This window comes from Meles meles, chromosome 10 (assembly GCF_922984935.1).
Source record: "Meles meles chromosome 10, mMelMel3.1 paternal haplotype, whole genome shotgun sequence".
Classification (NCBI taxonomy): Eukaryota; Metazoa; Chordata; class Mammalia; order Carnivora; family Mustelidae; genus Meles; species Meles meles.
The window spans coordinates 69,196,449-69,214,021 of NC_060075.1; the positions used below are offsets into that span (position 1 = coordinate 69,196,449).

Below are 17,573 nucleotides of genomic sequence, written 5' to 3' on the forward strand. Positions count from 1 at the left end.
GACCACCAAGGGTTTGCTGTTTACGGTGTGCTTCTGCCTCCCCCAGGGGGTGGCTATGCTCTGGGGCGGCCCTTCCTTCCTAATGAAGACAGAGGCCGACTAATCTGGAGTAGTTTCAGACAATAATTTTTCATGAAGAAGTAAAGAACTTTCATGAAGAAGTAAGCAACTGCATTTAGTTAGGAGTTTGTACGGCTGTAGCAGGAAGTAATTGTAAGGAAGAACATACCCGGATTAGAGTTCTCAGTAGACACAGAAAGTTGCCTTGGTGGCACAGTTGTCCAGGTAATTTGTTGAAATGCATTTGACATGGTCTCACCAAGGAAGCTTTATCTTTTTTGACGTGAACAGAATTCTAAAGGTGGGGGGGATTTATGGAGTGGTAGGGGGTGGGGAGATGGTCTTCGTACAGGCTGAGGGTGTTAAAGGAAGCCCTTGATTGAAATGAACACCTTGAGAGCTATGGGCACAATATGATGGAGGAGGCTCCTGGGCAGGAGTTTTTAGTTAATAAGAGAGGCAGTTGGGAGGCCCGCAGTCTCTTCAGAGGAGAGGGACCAGACCCAAAGGATGCCTGGAAAAGATGGATTTTCTTGCATTAATTGGAGTGGGGCACAGCCAGAGGCAGATGCACCAATGGTCATTGTGTGGGCTTTCCAGTACCTCTGTGAGGCAAGCAGATGACCACTCTCCTGTGAACACAGGAAGTGAAGGTCAGGGCTTAAAGGTGTGGTGTAGACACATTGTGAAGGGTGGTTTCCCAAACACTTTCATTTTCCCATGTTTCTTATTTGAGGATGCTGGGAAAGCAAAGCGTTTTCCTTACAAATTTTAAGAAAGAGCATGTGTTGTGGGGGCTGGGTGGTGGTGGTGGTCGTGGTGGTGGTGGTGGTAATGAAACTGTTAATCCTGACGCATTTAGTGTGCTCACCAGTGACCAGTCTCTTGATGATGCTAATTTCACATGACCTGTTCCAGCCCTTTGCTGGTTCTTTGGTTGTTGTATCTGCAGTAGGCCACAGGAACGGCCTAGCCCAATAGTAGTAGACAGCCTGAATCTTAACTTTGGTCCAGTGAACGTCATAGGTGGACCCCCTGAAAACTCAGAGTATATTACTATACCATAGTACTTCTTAGGTTGAAATCTGAAATTTTTGCTTACTTGCATAATGCTAATACATGTTTTTCTCTTTAATTTACTTTTTGCATTCCAGTGAACAAAACTTCATGAACTGTTTTATAACTCAGTTTTAAAGTTATCATTCTTAGTATGTGAGAGTAGCCACCAGTTTCATTGTCTATGTGGCAGTGATGTGCATAGGGGTCTGCGGTTTTTAATTGAACTTTAAAGACAGGAGTTCTCGAAAGACAAGGACTTCTTGATTCTGGGGTTCTGGGTAAGGGTCAGGGAGTCCAAGAATGGCCACAGTTGTCAATAATGTCAATAATGTTCTGTCTAAATGAGCATTTGCTTTTAGCAGATCTCAGAGAGGTCAGTGATCTGCCAAAAGATAAGTGCTTTTTGTAGAGGGACAGTTTGAATGAATAGACATACATCTTATTTAAGACTTTTCTAGCTGTTAAAAACTTCAGTTGTGAAATAGTGCCATGCTTGGGAAGCTTTGACTGGCATTCTGCTTCAGGTTCGTCAGTTGACCTGGAGTCCAAAAAAACTAGCCCAGTCTTGCTCCTTTATTGGAAATTGCGGTGGCCTCTCGTCCTTTAATCTTCGCCGTTGAACGATATTGTGAGTTTTGGGTACCTTCAAGTAGTGGTGTTTCTTGTTCCTGTTAGTGTTATGTGAAAAAAAGATTATCCGACCAGACAGTCACTTTTAGGGCGCCTGGGTGGCTCAGTGGTTTAAGCTGCTGCCTTCGGCTCAGGTCATGATCTCAGGGTCCTGGGATCGAGTCCCGCATCGGGCTCTCTGCTCTGCAGGGAGCCTGCTTCCCTCTCACTCTCTCTGCCTGCCTCTCTGCCTACTTGTGATCTCTCTCTGTCAAATAAATAAATAAAATCTTTAAAAAAAAAAAAAAGATTATCCTACCAGACAGTCACTTTTAAAGCCTAAAATTTTTAGTTTATTAAAGCTCTGAGAAGTTCTGCAGAAAAAGAAATCAATTTAACTTCGTCAAACTTACTTGAACAGGACCTTTCTTTTGTCTTTGAGACCTAAACACAATCTCCAGAACTAATGAAGTGATCTCTGATACCCTTCTCTAGTTAATTCTTTGACATGGATGGTGGTGTTTGGAGGGGCCCTTTCTTGGTTCACGATTAGATTTTGTACCAGAGCATCTGCTGTGAAAGTAGAGTGGGCACGCTCTGGGAAATAGGCAGGCTAGCTGACATGACAAAATACGCGGAAACAGTCCGCTTCAGTCATTTTGACTCAGGTTGCAGAAAATGGTGAGTGCTAAAATTATGGAAATAAGTTTTGAAGGTATGCACCCAAATTTAATAAAGGTACTTGGAAAATGAAATATTCCAGAGATAAGTGAGGGCAAAAATTGGTTAAGGGTTGAAAGGAGCATTATTTGGGGGAGGTTCTGATTTTGGTGTTTCAGAAAAATAGTGTGTTATTTTGGTGAAAGAAATTTACTGCTCTACCGTAGATTTAGTTTCTATTATTTTGGGACTCAAGTCCATTTTCTTATACACATTCCAGTAGAGAATGAGAATATTGGATAAGAACAGTGTGTGTCTTGAAAGTAAATAACTTCCACATTGATAAGAATTGTGGCATGCCTCGGTGCCGAGTGTCTTTCCTGAGATCCCAGAGACTGTTAAGAAGCTGTTCCAGTTCATTGGGTCAAAAATCCACTATTTACGAAAAGCTAAATACGGATTTGCACGATTGACCATAATGGCTTCAATTTTGAAAGATAGTAGTATCAGGGAGCACTTCCAGTTGGTGGGATAATTTGAGAATCGTCCATGCTCAAATGGCTAAAATATTGTACTTTTTGCTACTTCATCACTCCATTTTAAAAATAGGGAGGGGGGATAAAGGCCTGTTGAGAAGGTGGGAGAATGTCAATTGGAGAGTAAATCACAATAACCCTGTGAAGCCACTCCTTAGTTAACAACTGCCTGAAGGTTAACCGTACTTTAGAAGCCTGTCAGCGTGGAGAGACTGACTGGGGGATTCTGCCCCGTTTGCTGGATGTGCGCACGCACGTGTGGGTCAGGTGAAGGGAGAGGAGGACTTGTGGTTAGGGTAGAAGGTGTGGAGAACAGAAAGCCGACAGTAAACCCTAAAACTTGGAGCACTGGGAAAATTGGACTATTTTAAACTGTACTGCTCACTTAAAAATAGTAAAATTATACCATTATTCTTTCAGTATGAGGGAGAGATAAAAATACAGTTTTTCCAAATTGGAAAATTTGCTGTAATCTTGCTGCTAATGACTGATTTCTTCCAACAGTTGCAAGGCAGTTTTTGCTCTGATAGGTTGATAAAGGAAACAAAATCAAGAACATATTGGAAGTTCTCAGAGAAAATTACAGTTTAGGTATGTGTTGGGGGTGGATAGTTAGACATTTTAATTGAAATAAAACAGTTTTATACTAATATGGGATCACTGTGGGTGTACATTTGTAGTACATCTGCTCTTGAAGCATTTCAGTAGGGTTAAATGTATGGTAATGCTTTTGCAAGAAAATCATTTTTGATCATATCCGTCTAAGGAAACTGGCTGAGGAAATTGGTTTTTTGGACAATACAGATATTATACTTGCATTTAGAGAATGAATTAGGAATTCTGTACTCCCTTAAAAATTTCAAAGACTTGGAATTTTTGGGTTGTGGTCTTCTCTAGTGGTGAGGAAAGTTAACGGTAATTAGTACAACAGATGATTAAAGCAAACACATACCTGGAGAGTGACCAGACATTGTTTTGTGGCACCTACTTTTGATACTATGAAAGACTGCTAATGGTTTGGTTTATCGGGTTGAAAACACCTTGTCTAGCATGTGGATCGAAAACATCTCAGTTGACCTTTCACTGTTTATTGCATTTGATAAAAGATGAGTATCAAGTGCTAGGTATCTGCCAGGCTTTAACCTTTTTTTAAAATTTTCGTGAAGCAGCGTTTATACTGTGATGAGTTAAGCAGTGTGGTAATCTCAACGATTTATAGATCCATCAGATTTTAGAATAGGAAGGATTCTTACCAGTAAGGCAGACCATGGGTTTTGGTTGTAACAGTGTGGAGGTGTTCATTACCACTGTGGACTTCCTGGCTCCCTCTCAAGTGGGCAGAATTAAAAGCTTAGGGCGTGGGGCTTGGGAATTTGTTTTAAACAAGCTCTCCAGGGGAATGTCCTTTTCACCACCGTTGAACAATGGCTGGTATAGTTCATGGCTTTCTTTCATGGATATGCAAAGAAGCCCAGAGTGGGGTGGAAAGTGACTGGTTTTTCCAGAACCACAACTTTGCCTTCCACACCATGAGAAGAATGATCTTTTTCTCGGATGCCCATGACCTCATCAGAGTAGTTGCATCCCTTTCTAAGTACTGGATTGGAAGAGGTGCACATTAGCTCTCATTTTTACCTACTCCGACACTGCATATATATGACTTCAGTCTCCTGTTCAGCCCAGCCTGCCTGCGTGTGTGCTCGCAGAGTGCGTATGTGCTTAGAAAGATACTTACCACCGCTGTACCTGTGTGTTGAGAATAATAATAATAAAAAGTTTCGGGGGCTTACAGGGAACTCAGTGTTAATGAGAGGGGCTACGTGTGTGAAGTACTTACTCTTTACTTACTCTCTTTTAATGGCACCCATTTTCCCCCTAGAACTTTCTTGAGCGAGTGTGAATTGTAGCCACAATACTTATTTCCTCTTCAGACCCTTAACTGTGATTAATATAAAAAGGCACTTGTCAAAAGGGTTTGAAATGGCAGCCTTGATCCTGGAGCACGTGGCAGGAGAGGTGTGCATCCCCTTGCTCCATTATGTTATTTAACTTACCAGTTGAACAATTTGTCTTCTGCTCCTTGCTTAAGATGGCCGTGTGAGCTGTTGTTAACTGTATCAGCGGGGTGGGATATTACTTCCCTTAGAGCAAAAGCACAACTTTCTTTGAGGATTTAGTGCACGTTAGGAAAGCACCCCAATGAAGCCGTTCGGAGCTGAAGTGCGGGTTGTTCGGCAAGTCTCCCTCTGCCTCCAAGAGGGATTACTTTGAGGTTTAATAAACATCCTTTTTGTGTTTATTGTATTAATGAAATTTTTTAGGATCCATGAGAGAGATTATGGTTCAGTGTTTAAAATAATGTAGCTTGATGAACCTTTTTTATTTGAATGGGAAGCTCGTTTTCGTTGATTTGCAGCTTCAAAAAGTGAATCTTTTGGAAATTAAAGTGCATTAATTTAGTTATTCTGTATGGAAACAAAAACATAGAAAGTTAAAATTTGCATAAGTGAAGACCTTGATGATTTCAGATTATAGTGTGGTAGAGGTTAAGGAATAAGAGCCCATAGAATTTATAAAAACAAATTCAGTCTAACCACTTAATGGCATGTGCAAGTAATTTGCCAATTAAATATTTCTAGTTATCTGAAAGATTTAAAAGTAAAGAGTGTAGGCTCTTAATCTTTCTTAATTTCATACTTTCAGAAACATAATAGAAAATTACTAAATTTTTGATCACTTTTCTTTCAAAATTTTAATATATGAGCTAAGAGAAGGATGGATTTTAAGTATTTGAGGAAAATTATTGCTTTTTGAGAAATGTATAAACTACGATATTTCCAAATCACACTGTGCCTCATTTTTTAGGTATCATTTGTAAATACTTGATTCCCAGATAACAGTTTTCATTATAATTAAGACTTCAGATTTTGGAGTTTTACCATTTTGATTGTCACCTACTATGTTTAGAACCTGTGCTAGGCATACTTAGCTCCACACAGCACTCTGAGGTAGATATTTTATTCCCATTTTACAGAGAAAATTGAGTCAGAGTTAGTAATTTGCTTAATGTCACTCATTAGTAAGAGGCAGATCTGACAGTCCTAGGTTTTGTAAACAACAGTTTATTGAGATAAAATTTACTCACTTAAAGCGTATATAATTCAGTGGTTTCTAGTATATTCATAAATTTGTGCAACCATTGCCACAGTCAATTTTAGAACATTTTCTTTACCCCGAGGACATGTTTATCACCCCGTACCTTAGCAATCCTCACTTTTTGGCTGTTATGAATAATGCTACCATGAACATTTGTGTACAAGTTTTTGTGTGAACATATGTTTTCACTTCTCTTGGATATATACTTAGGGGTGGAATTGTTGGGGCATTTGGGAACTATGCAATATTCCAAAGCGACTGCATGGTTTTACATCCCACCAACAGTGTATGAGGGTTTTGGCTTCATATCCTCATCAGTACTTGTTATTTTAGTGGGGATGAAGTGGTTATCTCATTGTGGTTTTAGTTTGCATTTCCTTGATGGCTGATGATGTGGAGTACCTCGTATGTGCTTATTGGCCATTATATGTCTTTCTCGGAGAAATACCTGCTCAAATTCTGTTGCCATTTTTAAAGCTGGGTTATTTGTCCTTTTATTATTGAGTTACAAGGGTTCTTTATATGTTCCAAAGTTCTTTATCAGGTACATGAGTTGCAGAATTTTCCTGCCATTTTGTAATCTGTCTTTTCACTTTGCTGATGATATCCTTTGGAGAACAAAAGTTTGAAATTTTTGATGAAATCCAATTTATTATTTTCATGTGTTGCATGTGTCATAATAAAGATCATTGTTAATCTTGAGTCAGAAATTTATGCCTGTGCTTTCCAGTAAGAGCTTCACAGTTTTAGCTCTTATACTTAGTTCTTTGTTCTATTTCGAGTGAGTTTTTGTGTAGAGTGTGAGGTAGGGTTCTAACTACTTCTTCTTTTATTTTATTTTATTTTTTTGTTAAAAAGGCTAATCTTTCCATATTTAATTGTCCTGTCATTCTTATTGAAAAGTAGTGACCAAAAACATGTTTATTTCTTGACTCTAAGTTCTTTTCTGTCTGTATGTCTATCTTTATACCAGTACCACGCAGTCTTGATTACTGTAGCTTTGTAGTAAATTTAAATTACAACTTTGTTCTTTTTCAAGATTGTTTTGGCTCTTCTAGGTCTCTTAAATTTCCATATGAATTTTAGGGTCAACTGGTCTATTTCTGCAAAGAAGTCAGCTAGACTTTTGATAATGGATCTACCGAATCTGTAGATCACTTTGGGGTAATACTGCCACCTTAACAAATTAAGTCTTCCAGTCTATGAACATGGAATATCTTCTCATTTATTTATGTCTTTAATTTCTGTCAACAGTGTTTTGTAGTTTTTGGAGTATGAGTTTTGCCTGTCTTTTGTTAAATTTATCCTTAAGCATTTTTTTTCTTTTTGAGGCTGTTACAAATGGAGTTGTTTTCTTACTTTCACTTTTGGGTTGATTACTTTTGGTGTCTAGAAACACAGTTGATTTTTGTATATTGATTTTTATATCCTTTAGCCTTGCTGGATTCATTTATAAGTTCTAAGAGTTTTTTAGTGGAGTCCTTAGGACTTTCTGTAGGCAACATCATGTTGTCCATGACCCAGTTTTTAAAATTTACAGCTTTTTCTCCTATAACATACTTTATAGCCTGAGAAATTTATTAACTTCGGAGAAATTACTTGACTTTTTGAGGTTATGTTTGGGAAAGAAACAGTTGCCACAAACAATTGCCAATAATTCTTTTTGTAATCTTTTTTGTAATCTTTAAAAAAGTACTTTTTGTAATCTTTAAAAAAGTACTGTGGGCATTTAGGCTGGAAACATTTATGGGGAAAGCAAAGTCCCACAGATAAACTCAAAGGATCCTTGAGCTTCTTTGATAAGTCTTGCCTTAAATAATAACCACCATTATTTGGTGATATTATGGGAACTGTAGGCCTTCCTAACATTGTTTGGCACAGACTGAAATAACAGTGATTATACTTTAAGAGATAAGCATTCTAATTTGTTTTTACTTTCAGAAGTAGTGGCTGCACTAAGAAAAGTATGACTTTAAATACCTAAAACACATAATGTGGTGCCTCTTTCCTCTTCCAGTGGTAATTTAGTTTTGCTTCTTTGCCTATTTGATCTCTACCTGGGGTTACGATTTCAAGTCCTTATGTTTTAGACTAGGATAGACCTTCTCATTCTTTTTAAGTTAGTGATAAATCTGTCCTGTGGTGCTTATTTGAAAGCTATCAGCTGATGAGGTATGAATTATTATTATATATGAAGCTCAGTGAACCAAATAAGTAACCAAAAAGGCTAGAACATTTGGGGTTTCCTCTTTCCCATCGAGGAATACAAGTTAGGTTTGGAAAGGTCAGAGAGTGGTAAAGGTTTAGTGATAGGATGGCCTTCAGGTTGATTCCTGGAGTCTTTTATGGTATAAAGCTCATGGAATTTCCAGTGGGATCCAGAGTCCAGAGCAGAAACTGGAAATTGCTTTGGTTTTTAGTTTCTGATTTTCTAGCTATAAAATAGGAAGAGTACTTTTACCTTTTCATTGCCTTACTAGGCAGTCAGATCTCAAACAATCAAATGTTGGAAGAGAAAGCTCTTTGTACCTGCTAAAAGGAGAAAGGAATATTAACCTGAGGTGATATTATATTGCCTTCCAAAGTGAAGAGGGGGAATTCCAGGACCCATTGTGACTCTTGGCTCATGGATGTTTCTGTTCATGAAGCGAAAGGAAAGTATAGAGACAAAGCATTTCGGAAGACAAAGGCCCCAGAATGACTTACAGAACAGGATGAAGTATTCATTGACTTGGGAACCTGTTCCGTACTTTTGTACAAAATGTGTGCGTTTTCCAGAGTGGCAAAACTTGATATTTTACTTCTTTAAAAGGGTTGATTAGTGATGAAAACGAGTAGAAATATTGGTAGTTCTCTTTTTAGGAAGAATCCTGCTCCCTCTTGCACAGTCATCTGGTCTCTCCAGTTACAATGGCTTGGCAGTCTTAAGATATTTGAATACATAAACCTCTATTAGGCGAATTAGGAAAGTGTAAAACGAATTTTGTAGAAATGGTAGCAAATGGTTTTTAAAAAAAAAAAAAAAGCCCCTGGGTCTTTTTCTCTGCAGAGTCCCATGAACAGTTCTTCTTCCACAGCAACCTTTTCTTCACTGTAAGTGTGGCGTCAAGTTCTCGGCGTTTAAAAATAATATTTGCTCTGGCAAGTGAGGCCAACGTCTGTAACTGCCTGGAGCAGGATCTGTCATGTCTCAGTGACCCCAGGTGGCTTTGGTCCAAAGCACTCTGATTGGACCCTTAATTCACTTCAGAGGAAATGAACCCTTCTCCATGCTGTTGCTCTCCACTGAAAAACTCCCTCACGGATTTATCTGGATAAGTCCTTGGCAGTCTTTAGGACCCAGATCATGTTTTGTCTTCTCCCAGAAGCCTTTTTTTTCTTCTGGAAGGGCCCCCCTCCTAATGCTTCTGTTTCCTTGCCACGAGGAACTCCTGCAGGTGAACACTTCCTGTGTTACTGTGAGGGTCTGCTGTTTAGTTGTTTCTTATGGATTAGACTTGGATACAGCAGCATGCCTTCTCCCACTGTTCGGCTTCCCACATGGCAAGTACACTGCGCACAGTGGCTGTGCTACTTCCGAGCTGTCAGCTAGCTGAGCCCTGGCGTTCTTACCGTAGCCAGTTTGTCAGAGCAGCTGAGAACTGGTAAAGGGACCACATTCTCTGGGTCATGTCAGGTGGAGCCCGTCCAGCTCCAGGGAGCATCAGCCACATGGGACGTGAAGAGGAGGTCATCCACTGGGTTGCACAATGTGGCAGCCCTCTGAGTCCTCTTGTGTCTACAAGTGGCCTGTGTTTACACGTTACTGGATTACATTCGCTGGACTGGAGACTCTTTCCTACCTCCATCCTGTCATGTGTTTGTCTCTTTCAGTGAGAAGTTAAAAATTAGGAAAGAGTGAATCTAACTTTTCCATAACTTTTTGGGGCAGTTTTTTCAAAAATGAGGTCTTAGACCGACCCTTGTATCAGAAACACTAGCTATTCTGGTTAAAATGCAGGTCCTCAACCCTCCTGATAGATAGGAGTCAGTCTAGGAGTGGAACTGAAGGCTTTAATAAGCAGGACTGATGATTCCTAATATGTACTTCCCTGAAATCTTAGGAAATGATTGTTTTTGTTTTGTTTTGTTTTTAAAGATTTTATTTATTTGAGAGAGAGAGAATGAGAGAGAAAGAGAGTATGAGAGGGAAGAGGTCAGAGGGAGACGATGACTCCCTGCCAAGCAGGGTGCCCTATGCGGGACTCGATCCCGGAACTCCCAGGATCATGACCTGCGCGGAAGGCAGTCGCTTAACCAACTGAGCCACCCAGGCGGCCCTGGGAAGTGATTGTTGAAATAGCTTCTCAGTAAGTGGAATCTATAATGCCTCAAAGGGTTAATGCCACTGTCTTTAACCTATTGCTCTACTGTCAACATTTACTGACTCATTTAAATTCTATTTAGTAGGTAGTTGCTCTAAGCCTACCAAACTAGCCATGGTGGGAGAATCAGATGTGAACAGAAGGCCCTTTGCTCTTGAGGTGCTGATCGTCTATGTGGAAAGAAAAGATACACAATAAATACATGCATTCACAACACATATCTGCATATATATACATATTATGTAAATATATCTTGAAAACTGATTATTACCAATGGTACAGGTCTGTAGGATTGACAGTACGTGGTGTTGTGTCTTCGGGATCACATATAGCTCTGCACTTTAGAGTGACTGGATGTCAGTACTTTAGGCGGGCTTCATAGGAGAGAGCAGCTCTGTGGAATAGTGGCAGAAGGTGCTAGACTTAAGGGTTCAAAGTTCACGTTTTGAATTCAAGTCAGAGCCTCTACCAGGCAGTAAATGTTACTTTAATTATAGAAAAACTAATTAGGTTATGGTGAGGCATATTTTAAATTCATTTACTAATTTTTGAATGACTTAAATTTGTGTACGTATATTTCCAGTTTTAGACCGTAAATATATTAAAATGGATAATAAGTGCCATAGCTTTAGATACCAGCATTTGGCTACTACGGTCTGTTACTTTCTATGGGACAGTGAAGGAGAGAGAGGTCAGGAAAAAGAAGGATGTCTTTTTTGAAAGGTATGCAGGATTATTGCATGAAACTTTACTCCACAAGCATGCTTGGCAGAAAAGTGGCTAGGACACTGTTCTTGCTTACATTTTATTATGATATGAAATGTTTACTTAATAGTGTAAAAAATTGTGTTTTTTCTTTTGGTCCCATCTTTGTCATTTGAACATCATCTCCTACTAGATACTTTATTGGTCTAGACTAGAAGATGGTGGGGAGCCTTCCCGCAACCTCTGTGGGGCCTGCTTCATGCAGAGGTGTGGAAATGGAGAATGGAAAGGAGCCACGGATTTTCTGGGGGCACTGTCTGTTGTATGACTTGTGCGTAGCACCATTAGAATAGTCCCTGGCGCACGAGCAGTGTCTGAGAAAGGGTAGCCACTGGAATTCCGGTTCAGGAATTTCTTCTCGGATGTTTTAGAGCTGTAAAGAAACTTGTTTTTCCTGCTTAATTTATTTCATTAAGAATGACCGTTACCCTCACTGTCTTCGGGGGGGGGGTCTTTTTTTTTTTTTTAACCCCAGTTCTTGTTTCACTTCCTTTTCTTTATGTCCTCTCTGTTTTTCCTAAAAGTGGGGAAGGCAGAATAAAGTCAGAGAAATTAAGGGTTGTACTTTAAAACTTTTTAGTGTTACTGTCCTCATTAGGGCCAGCCTGAGATTTTCTGCCACCTTTTATAAAATTTATGCCCAGTGTAGTTCTGATTTTTACTGCCTTCTCTGTGCAGGTGAACACCCATCCTGCTGATGGCAGCACTGCTGTTTCTTCATAGCCAAACTTAAAAAAAAATACTGGAAATGTTTAAAGCATGGAATAAAAACTTGGGGTTGTAATGCGGTAGAAGTCGGAGATTTGGGGGAACAGTGGAAACCTGTGCCAAAGTTTTTGGCTCCTTTCAGAAACCTAAAGGACCATCTTCTTTTTTCTTTTTTAAAATAGGTGCAAAGAGGGGAGAAAAAAATCCACAAGGTATCAGGCATAGCTTGGTCATAAAAATGAGCAGGCTTGGTAGATATATTTAAGGAAGTGAAGGCCAGGACGAAACCTCACTAATAAAATAATATGTGTCCCTCTGCCTTCCACACATACATTTTTGTTGGGAGGGGGAGACTTGTAAAGAGAAATGTGAAGCTTTAGAAAAGTCAGGTTTTTCCTGTTATTGTTTTCTTTGTCAGTTTTCAGACGATTTGTGATAGAGGCTCAAACGAGGTAAAGGATCATTATAAGTACATTTGGTGCCCATCTGAAACAGGATTCTGTGGGCATGTGCAGTGCCAAGTTGAAGAATTGGGCTGCAGACTCTACTCCCCATCACTTTTGTCTTTACATGCCTTTCTCTCATGACCAGTGGAACTTCTTTAAGCTCAGATAGAGTCTTAGCACTGTTGAATATGTGCTTCAGGATATATCTAACTGATTTCTAAATCCTCAATAACTTTTTTAAAAAATGGAAGTGTATTTAGCATACTGTGTTGTATTAGTTTCAGGAGTACAACATGATGATTTAGCAAGTGCTCACCATGATAAATGTAGTCACCATCATTTGTTCCTTAAAGTCCATGTATGAGTGAAGTCCCATGGTTATTTGTCATTCTCTGACTTATGTCACTTGAAGATTACACAGACAAATGGAAGAATATTCCATGTTCATGGATTGGGAGAACCAATATTATTAAATCATCAAGAACTTTTTAATGACTTGAAAAAGGACTATATTGGGGCGCCTGGGTGGCTCAGTGGGTTGGGCCTCTGCCTTTGGCTCAGGTTTTGATCCCAGGGTCCTGGGATCGAGCCCCGCATCGGGCTCTCTTCTCGGCAGGGAGCCTGCTTCCTCCTCTCTCTCTGCCTGCCTCTCTGCCTGCTTGTGATCTCTGCCTGTCAAATAAATAAAAAAAATCTTAAAAAAAAAATTTTTTTTTAAATAAAAAAAAAGACTATATTGAAGACTTGTATAGTGCTATATGTGTTTCTATATGTGTATATGTGTTTCCTGCCACTAACAGTTGAATTATGTCCCCTGTGTTTAGAAAATAATATTTGTTGAAACAAAATATGTGAGATGATGATATTAGGTTTAAATTATTATTTTGGTTTGGTTTCCCACTTCCTTTAGGTGCATGAGTGGACACACGCACACATGGGTGTATATCTGTGTGTGACTTCTTGATTTTTTTTTTTGCTCTTTATTAGTGGGACTTTTAATTTCGGGTTCTTCACTAATTCCATGAAGATTCCAACGTTTATTTTTGCTATGGTTTTATAACCTATGTTGTTTCAAAGTTGAATTATTTTTGTAAGAAGAAAATAACAATATCCTTTTAATAATTACTATATAAGGATAAATCTGATTTGTTTTAATCAGTCTTTCTTTTCTCTTTTCAGAGGACATTAAGCAAGTTTTTGGACAGACTACAATTCACCAACATATTCCATTTAACTGGGATTCAGAATTTGTGCAACTACATTTTGGAAAAGAAAGAAAAAGACACTTGACATATGCAGAATTCACTCAGTTTTTACTGGTGGGTCCAGCTCTTAAAGTGTAAATAAGTAAAACTGGGATCCTGATTTACCTCAAAATCACTAACCTGGCCAAACCATCCTATTTGCAAGTATTTCTTTATTAGTATGTAAACATAATATGATTAAATGGGTTCTTACAGACTGTGTAGAATCCCTTCGTGTGGAAAGGAATATGCACTGAGGCCCAAGGAAATCAAGTGATTTGCTTAAAAGTCATGTAAGTCGGGGAGGGGGGCAGGATTGGAACTTGAATTCTTGACTTATGACTAGTTCTGCTGCTATTCACCGATATTTTATTTTCCTTTGAGGGATGACAGACACGTCATCATCAGCCTCTAACTATAGAATTATTTCACTTGAGGCCTTTTATAGACAAAGGCACTGGGTCTGCAACTTGACTACAGATTGAAATCACCTGGGGAGCTTTAAAAACAACTGGTATTTGGGTCCCCCATCTCTAGAGATTAGATTTGACTGGGCAGGGGGGCAACGAGAACCTGGGCATTGGGATAGTGAAAGCTTCCCAGGTACTTAAAATGTGCAGCCAAGTTTGAGAATCGCTTTTCAGAGAGCACCTGCTGTCCATACCCAGGGTTAAACTCGGGGTTTTTTACATTTCTGGGGTTCACCTTCCTTGGCATTGTCCCTCCTGCCTTTCTCTCATCACCACCCCTGCGCCATTGTGGTCTCACCATTTTGCCACTGATGATGCCAGTGGGCGAGTAATAACAAAATATGATTGCAGTTTAGTTTTCCTCCTGAAGCATAATTTTAAAAATGTTTTAATTCCAATGTTAACATTTAGTCACTAGAGGTCAATATCTGTATGGTATGTAGGCTCTACGATAAGCCACTCTTTCTTTTGGACTTCGATGCATTTGTTTTGTTTCTCTAACAATTAAATTTTATTTATGTTTTATTAAATATAATTTTAAAAGACTCACTTAAGGCCATTACTTTGCTGTGTTTAAATTCTCGGTCTTGAGGAAAAATTTGCCAGGGAGATCACCTTCTTTCCCTTGTCACTAGAAATGTCTTCAGCGGGGGTGGGGGGGGTGTTTCCTGATGCCCCTGTTTATTTCGTGTGCTCAGGGCTTTGCCAGAGCCCTCTGAGGAGTGGTTGGAAGCTGGAGTGTCGGGTGGATGTGGAGGGCTCAAGAGCGCACCCGCTCAGGCAGGCCGCCATGTGTGCTCATTCAGTCAGTGTTTTGCGGGATCTGTTCTCAGGCACCAGCATATGTAATAGGTTGACTTTAATAGGTACCTCTCTTTTTGACTTCTGGTGGTTTTGTTATGATACGTAAAATTCGCCATGCTATTTATTTAGTTTGCTTTTATGTTCTAGGCCTCTGGGAACTTAAAGCAAGATGTTTTAAACATACCTTATATGTTTTTTTAAAATGTTAGTGTCTCTGAATCCCCCTTTTCCGTTCTGTGTAAACACAAACCTACTTAAATAACTCAGGTGGGGAATGGAATGTGAGTTATGGATTTTTGCTGTTGTTTACACAAGACATTGGTGCGCAGTAGGAGGTGGTATTCGTTTTGATGAGGAATAATTACAATAATGCTATTGAGACAAATGCCTCAAATTGACTTTATGGAACACAGCCTAATTAACTTTTAGCCTTAATGGGATGTTAGCAGTAGTAAGGATGATCACGTTTCCCTTTTAAGCAGGTATCAATTATGCTGAATTGAGTCGGCTATAAACCACTCACAGCAGCTTCTAGGCCTTCTTCAAGATATGGAGAAGCCAGTCAAAGCTTAGATGACTCGGGGATTACGGATTGTTTCCAGCTGCAACTTACAGGGCATTCACTTATATTTGATTCCTTTTTATAATGTTAAATGGAAAAACAGCCCCTAGTGTCCTGCATGGGATGATTTTTGACTTTGTAGCCAGAGTGCAAGTGCTGAACGTACACTAGATTAACATCGTTGTGGTGGATAATTATCTCAGCGAGGGCCTTGCCTTTGTGCTGTGCTCCAGGTCCAGATCTAAAGGAATTGATGGATGTATCATGATAGAATCTCTATGACTGTCAGGGAAATGCTGGTTTTAATGTCTGTCATTGGGTTACTCTCCCCTCCCTGCCATTCAGATGTTTCGTTGGCTTCCTGTGAACTCTTTTCTGAATGCAGGTTTAGCTTCAAACCCCGACTCCAAATGCTTTGTTTTCTTCCTTTGGGCTCTTTTTTGTAGGCAGGAGCTTCTTAAAAATACAAGAAAGCTAAATTTCCTATATTTTGGGCTCTTGCTTTGTCAAGCACACACCTGCCGTTCTGCTCTAGGGCGAGGCTCCGAAGTAGGCAGCAGCTCCCGGCAGGGGCCAAGGTTGTGAAGGCAGGTGCTAGGCCGCTGGAGCCTGGAAAGGCCTGCCCCAGGGCTTGCTGCTACCTATCACCTGATGAGGAAGAGGAGCAGCCCCAGGGACAGCTGAGAAGTGTGTGTGTTTTCAGAGAGCCTTAGTGCTATGTAGAGAAAACCCTGCTGAATCGCACAGATGTCCTAGAAGGGAGGTCAGGTTGGTTCCAGCCAACTAAGTCTAACGTTCGTGAGTTACCTGTGCTGATGTACATACATGGGCTTGTGACTGGTGAGCAGAACTGGTCTCTGCGAGGTCAGATTTCTGTTTTCTTCCCTTAATGAATGTTTCACTTTATCTGAGCAAGGGTGAGTTGCTTATAAGCCACCATGTGGCTGTGAGGACTCTGCTCACATGTCCCATCTGTGTACTGTCTGGCCAAGCTGCCCTCTGGCCGGGGTGGTGCTGGTCACGGGCGCTGCTCAAATGCTGTTCTGTGTGGTTTGGTTTTTAACTTCATAAAGTGGTGAATCAACTTGATATTTTTTGAGTCGAACCTGCCTGACTTATACTTTCCAGGTAAATGATAGTGTTGAAGCAAGAACCAGGGGTACAAAGACTCCTTCCCAGAATCGTGTTCCTAGTTGGTAGAGAAGGATTTCAGAAGCGAGTGGGACCGCAGTCCTCTTACCTCATCATTGGCGCTGTTGAATTTACTAGGGCTGTGTTTTGTCTCTAGGCTGTGGTGCATCTGTGTGAATGGGAGTAGTTTGTTATGGAGGTTTGCATGTTAAAATATTATGAATATTTCCACATACCTCTGTTCTTGCTTCCAGTTTTATGGTTGCTAGTTGAAAAATGGATTTTAATATACAGAATTTTTTAGAAAACGAGAAATACTCTTGTATACCCGATGGAACTCCTTTTCTTAAATGGTATTAATATAAACTCTCTACCCTGTTTGGAGTTATTTCTTGTACTGTGGTTATGACTTGCTTGGGACAAACCACCCCGTTGAGCAAATGTTTGCTGAACATGCAGGGTTTGTCCAGAGGCCTTGTGCAAAGCACCAAGAAGTACAGAGATAACAACTTTTTAGATACTAACAGTGCACAAGTCTAGGGGTCATTTCTGTGTTTATCCATCTGACGGGCTCAGAAGGAACAGCTGTAAGCAAATGGGTACACCCTACAAGGCTGCTCTCTTACAGCAGCAGCCCTCAGGAGTTTGCAGCATAGGCCCTGATGGCAGCTATGCAGCTGAAACCAACATTCAGGTGTGGTTAGGGGAGCATCCAAAGTATAACCTTGAAGGACCAGATACAAGCATAAGTACGGCTAGTTAACCTCGCCATTTTATAGTTGAGAAACAGGCCTTTCGCTTCAGGTCTCTTAGCAGTATCTCATTTGTGATTTTGATTTGCATTTCCCCAGTGACTAATGATGCCAAGCATCTTTTCATGTGCTTATTGGGGCATTTTTATATGTTCTTTGGAAGATGCATTTCTAGTTTGTTATGGGGTGGACATCGTAGGCAAATGTGGGCACAGAGTGAGAGGCCTCTTAAACTTTTCTGCCAAAT

The 17,573-nt window shown here is 40.0% G+C and overlaps 1 protein-coding gene across 3 annotated transcripts in view; it reads left to right on the top strand.

Annotated features, from left to right (window-relative positions):
* SLC25A13 (solute carrier family 25 member 13) overlaps window positions 1–17,573 on the top strand; it is a 182,654-nt gene that overhangs the window by 79,386 nt on the left and 85,695 nt on the right. For all 3 annotated transcript variants that reach the window (XM_046020856.1, XM_046020857.1, XM_046020858.1), the window contains one exon: window positions 13,543–13,682. In XM_046020856.1, coding sequence (XP_045876812.1) covers window positions 13,543–13,682 — 140 coding nt within the window. The remainder of the gene's footprint in view (window positions 1–13,542; window positions 13,683–17,573) is intronic.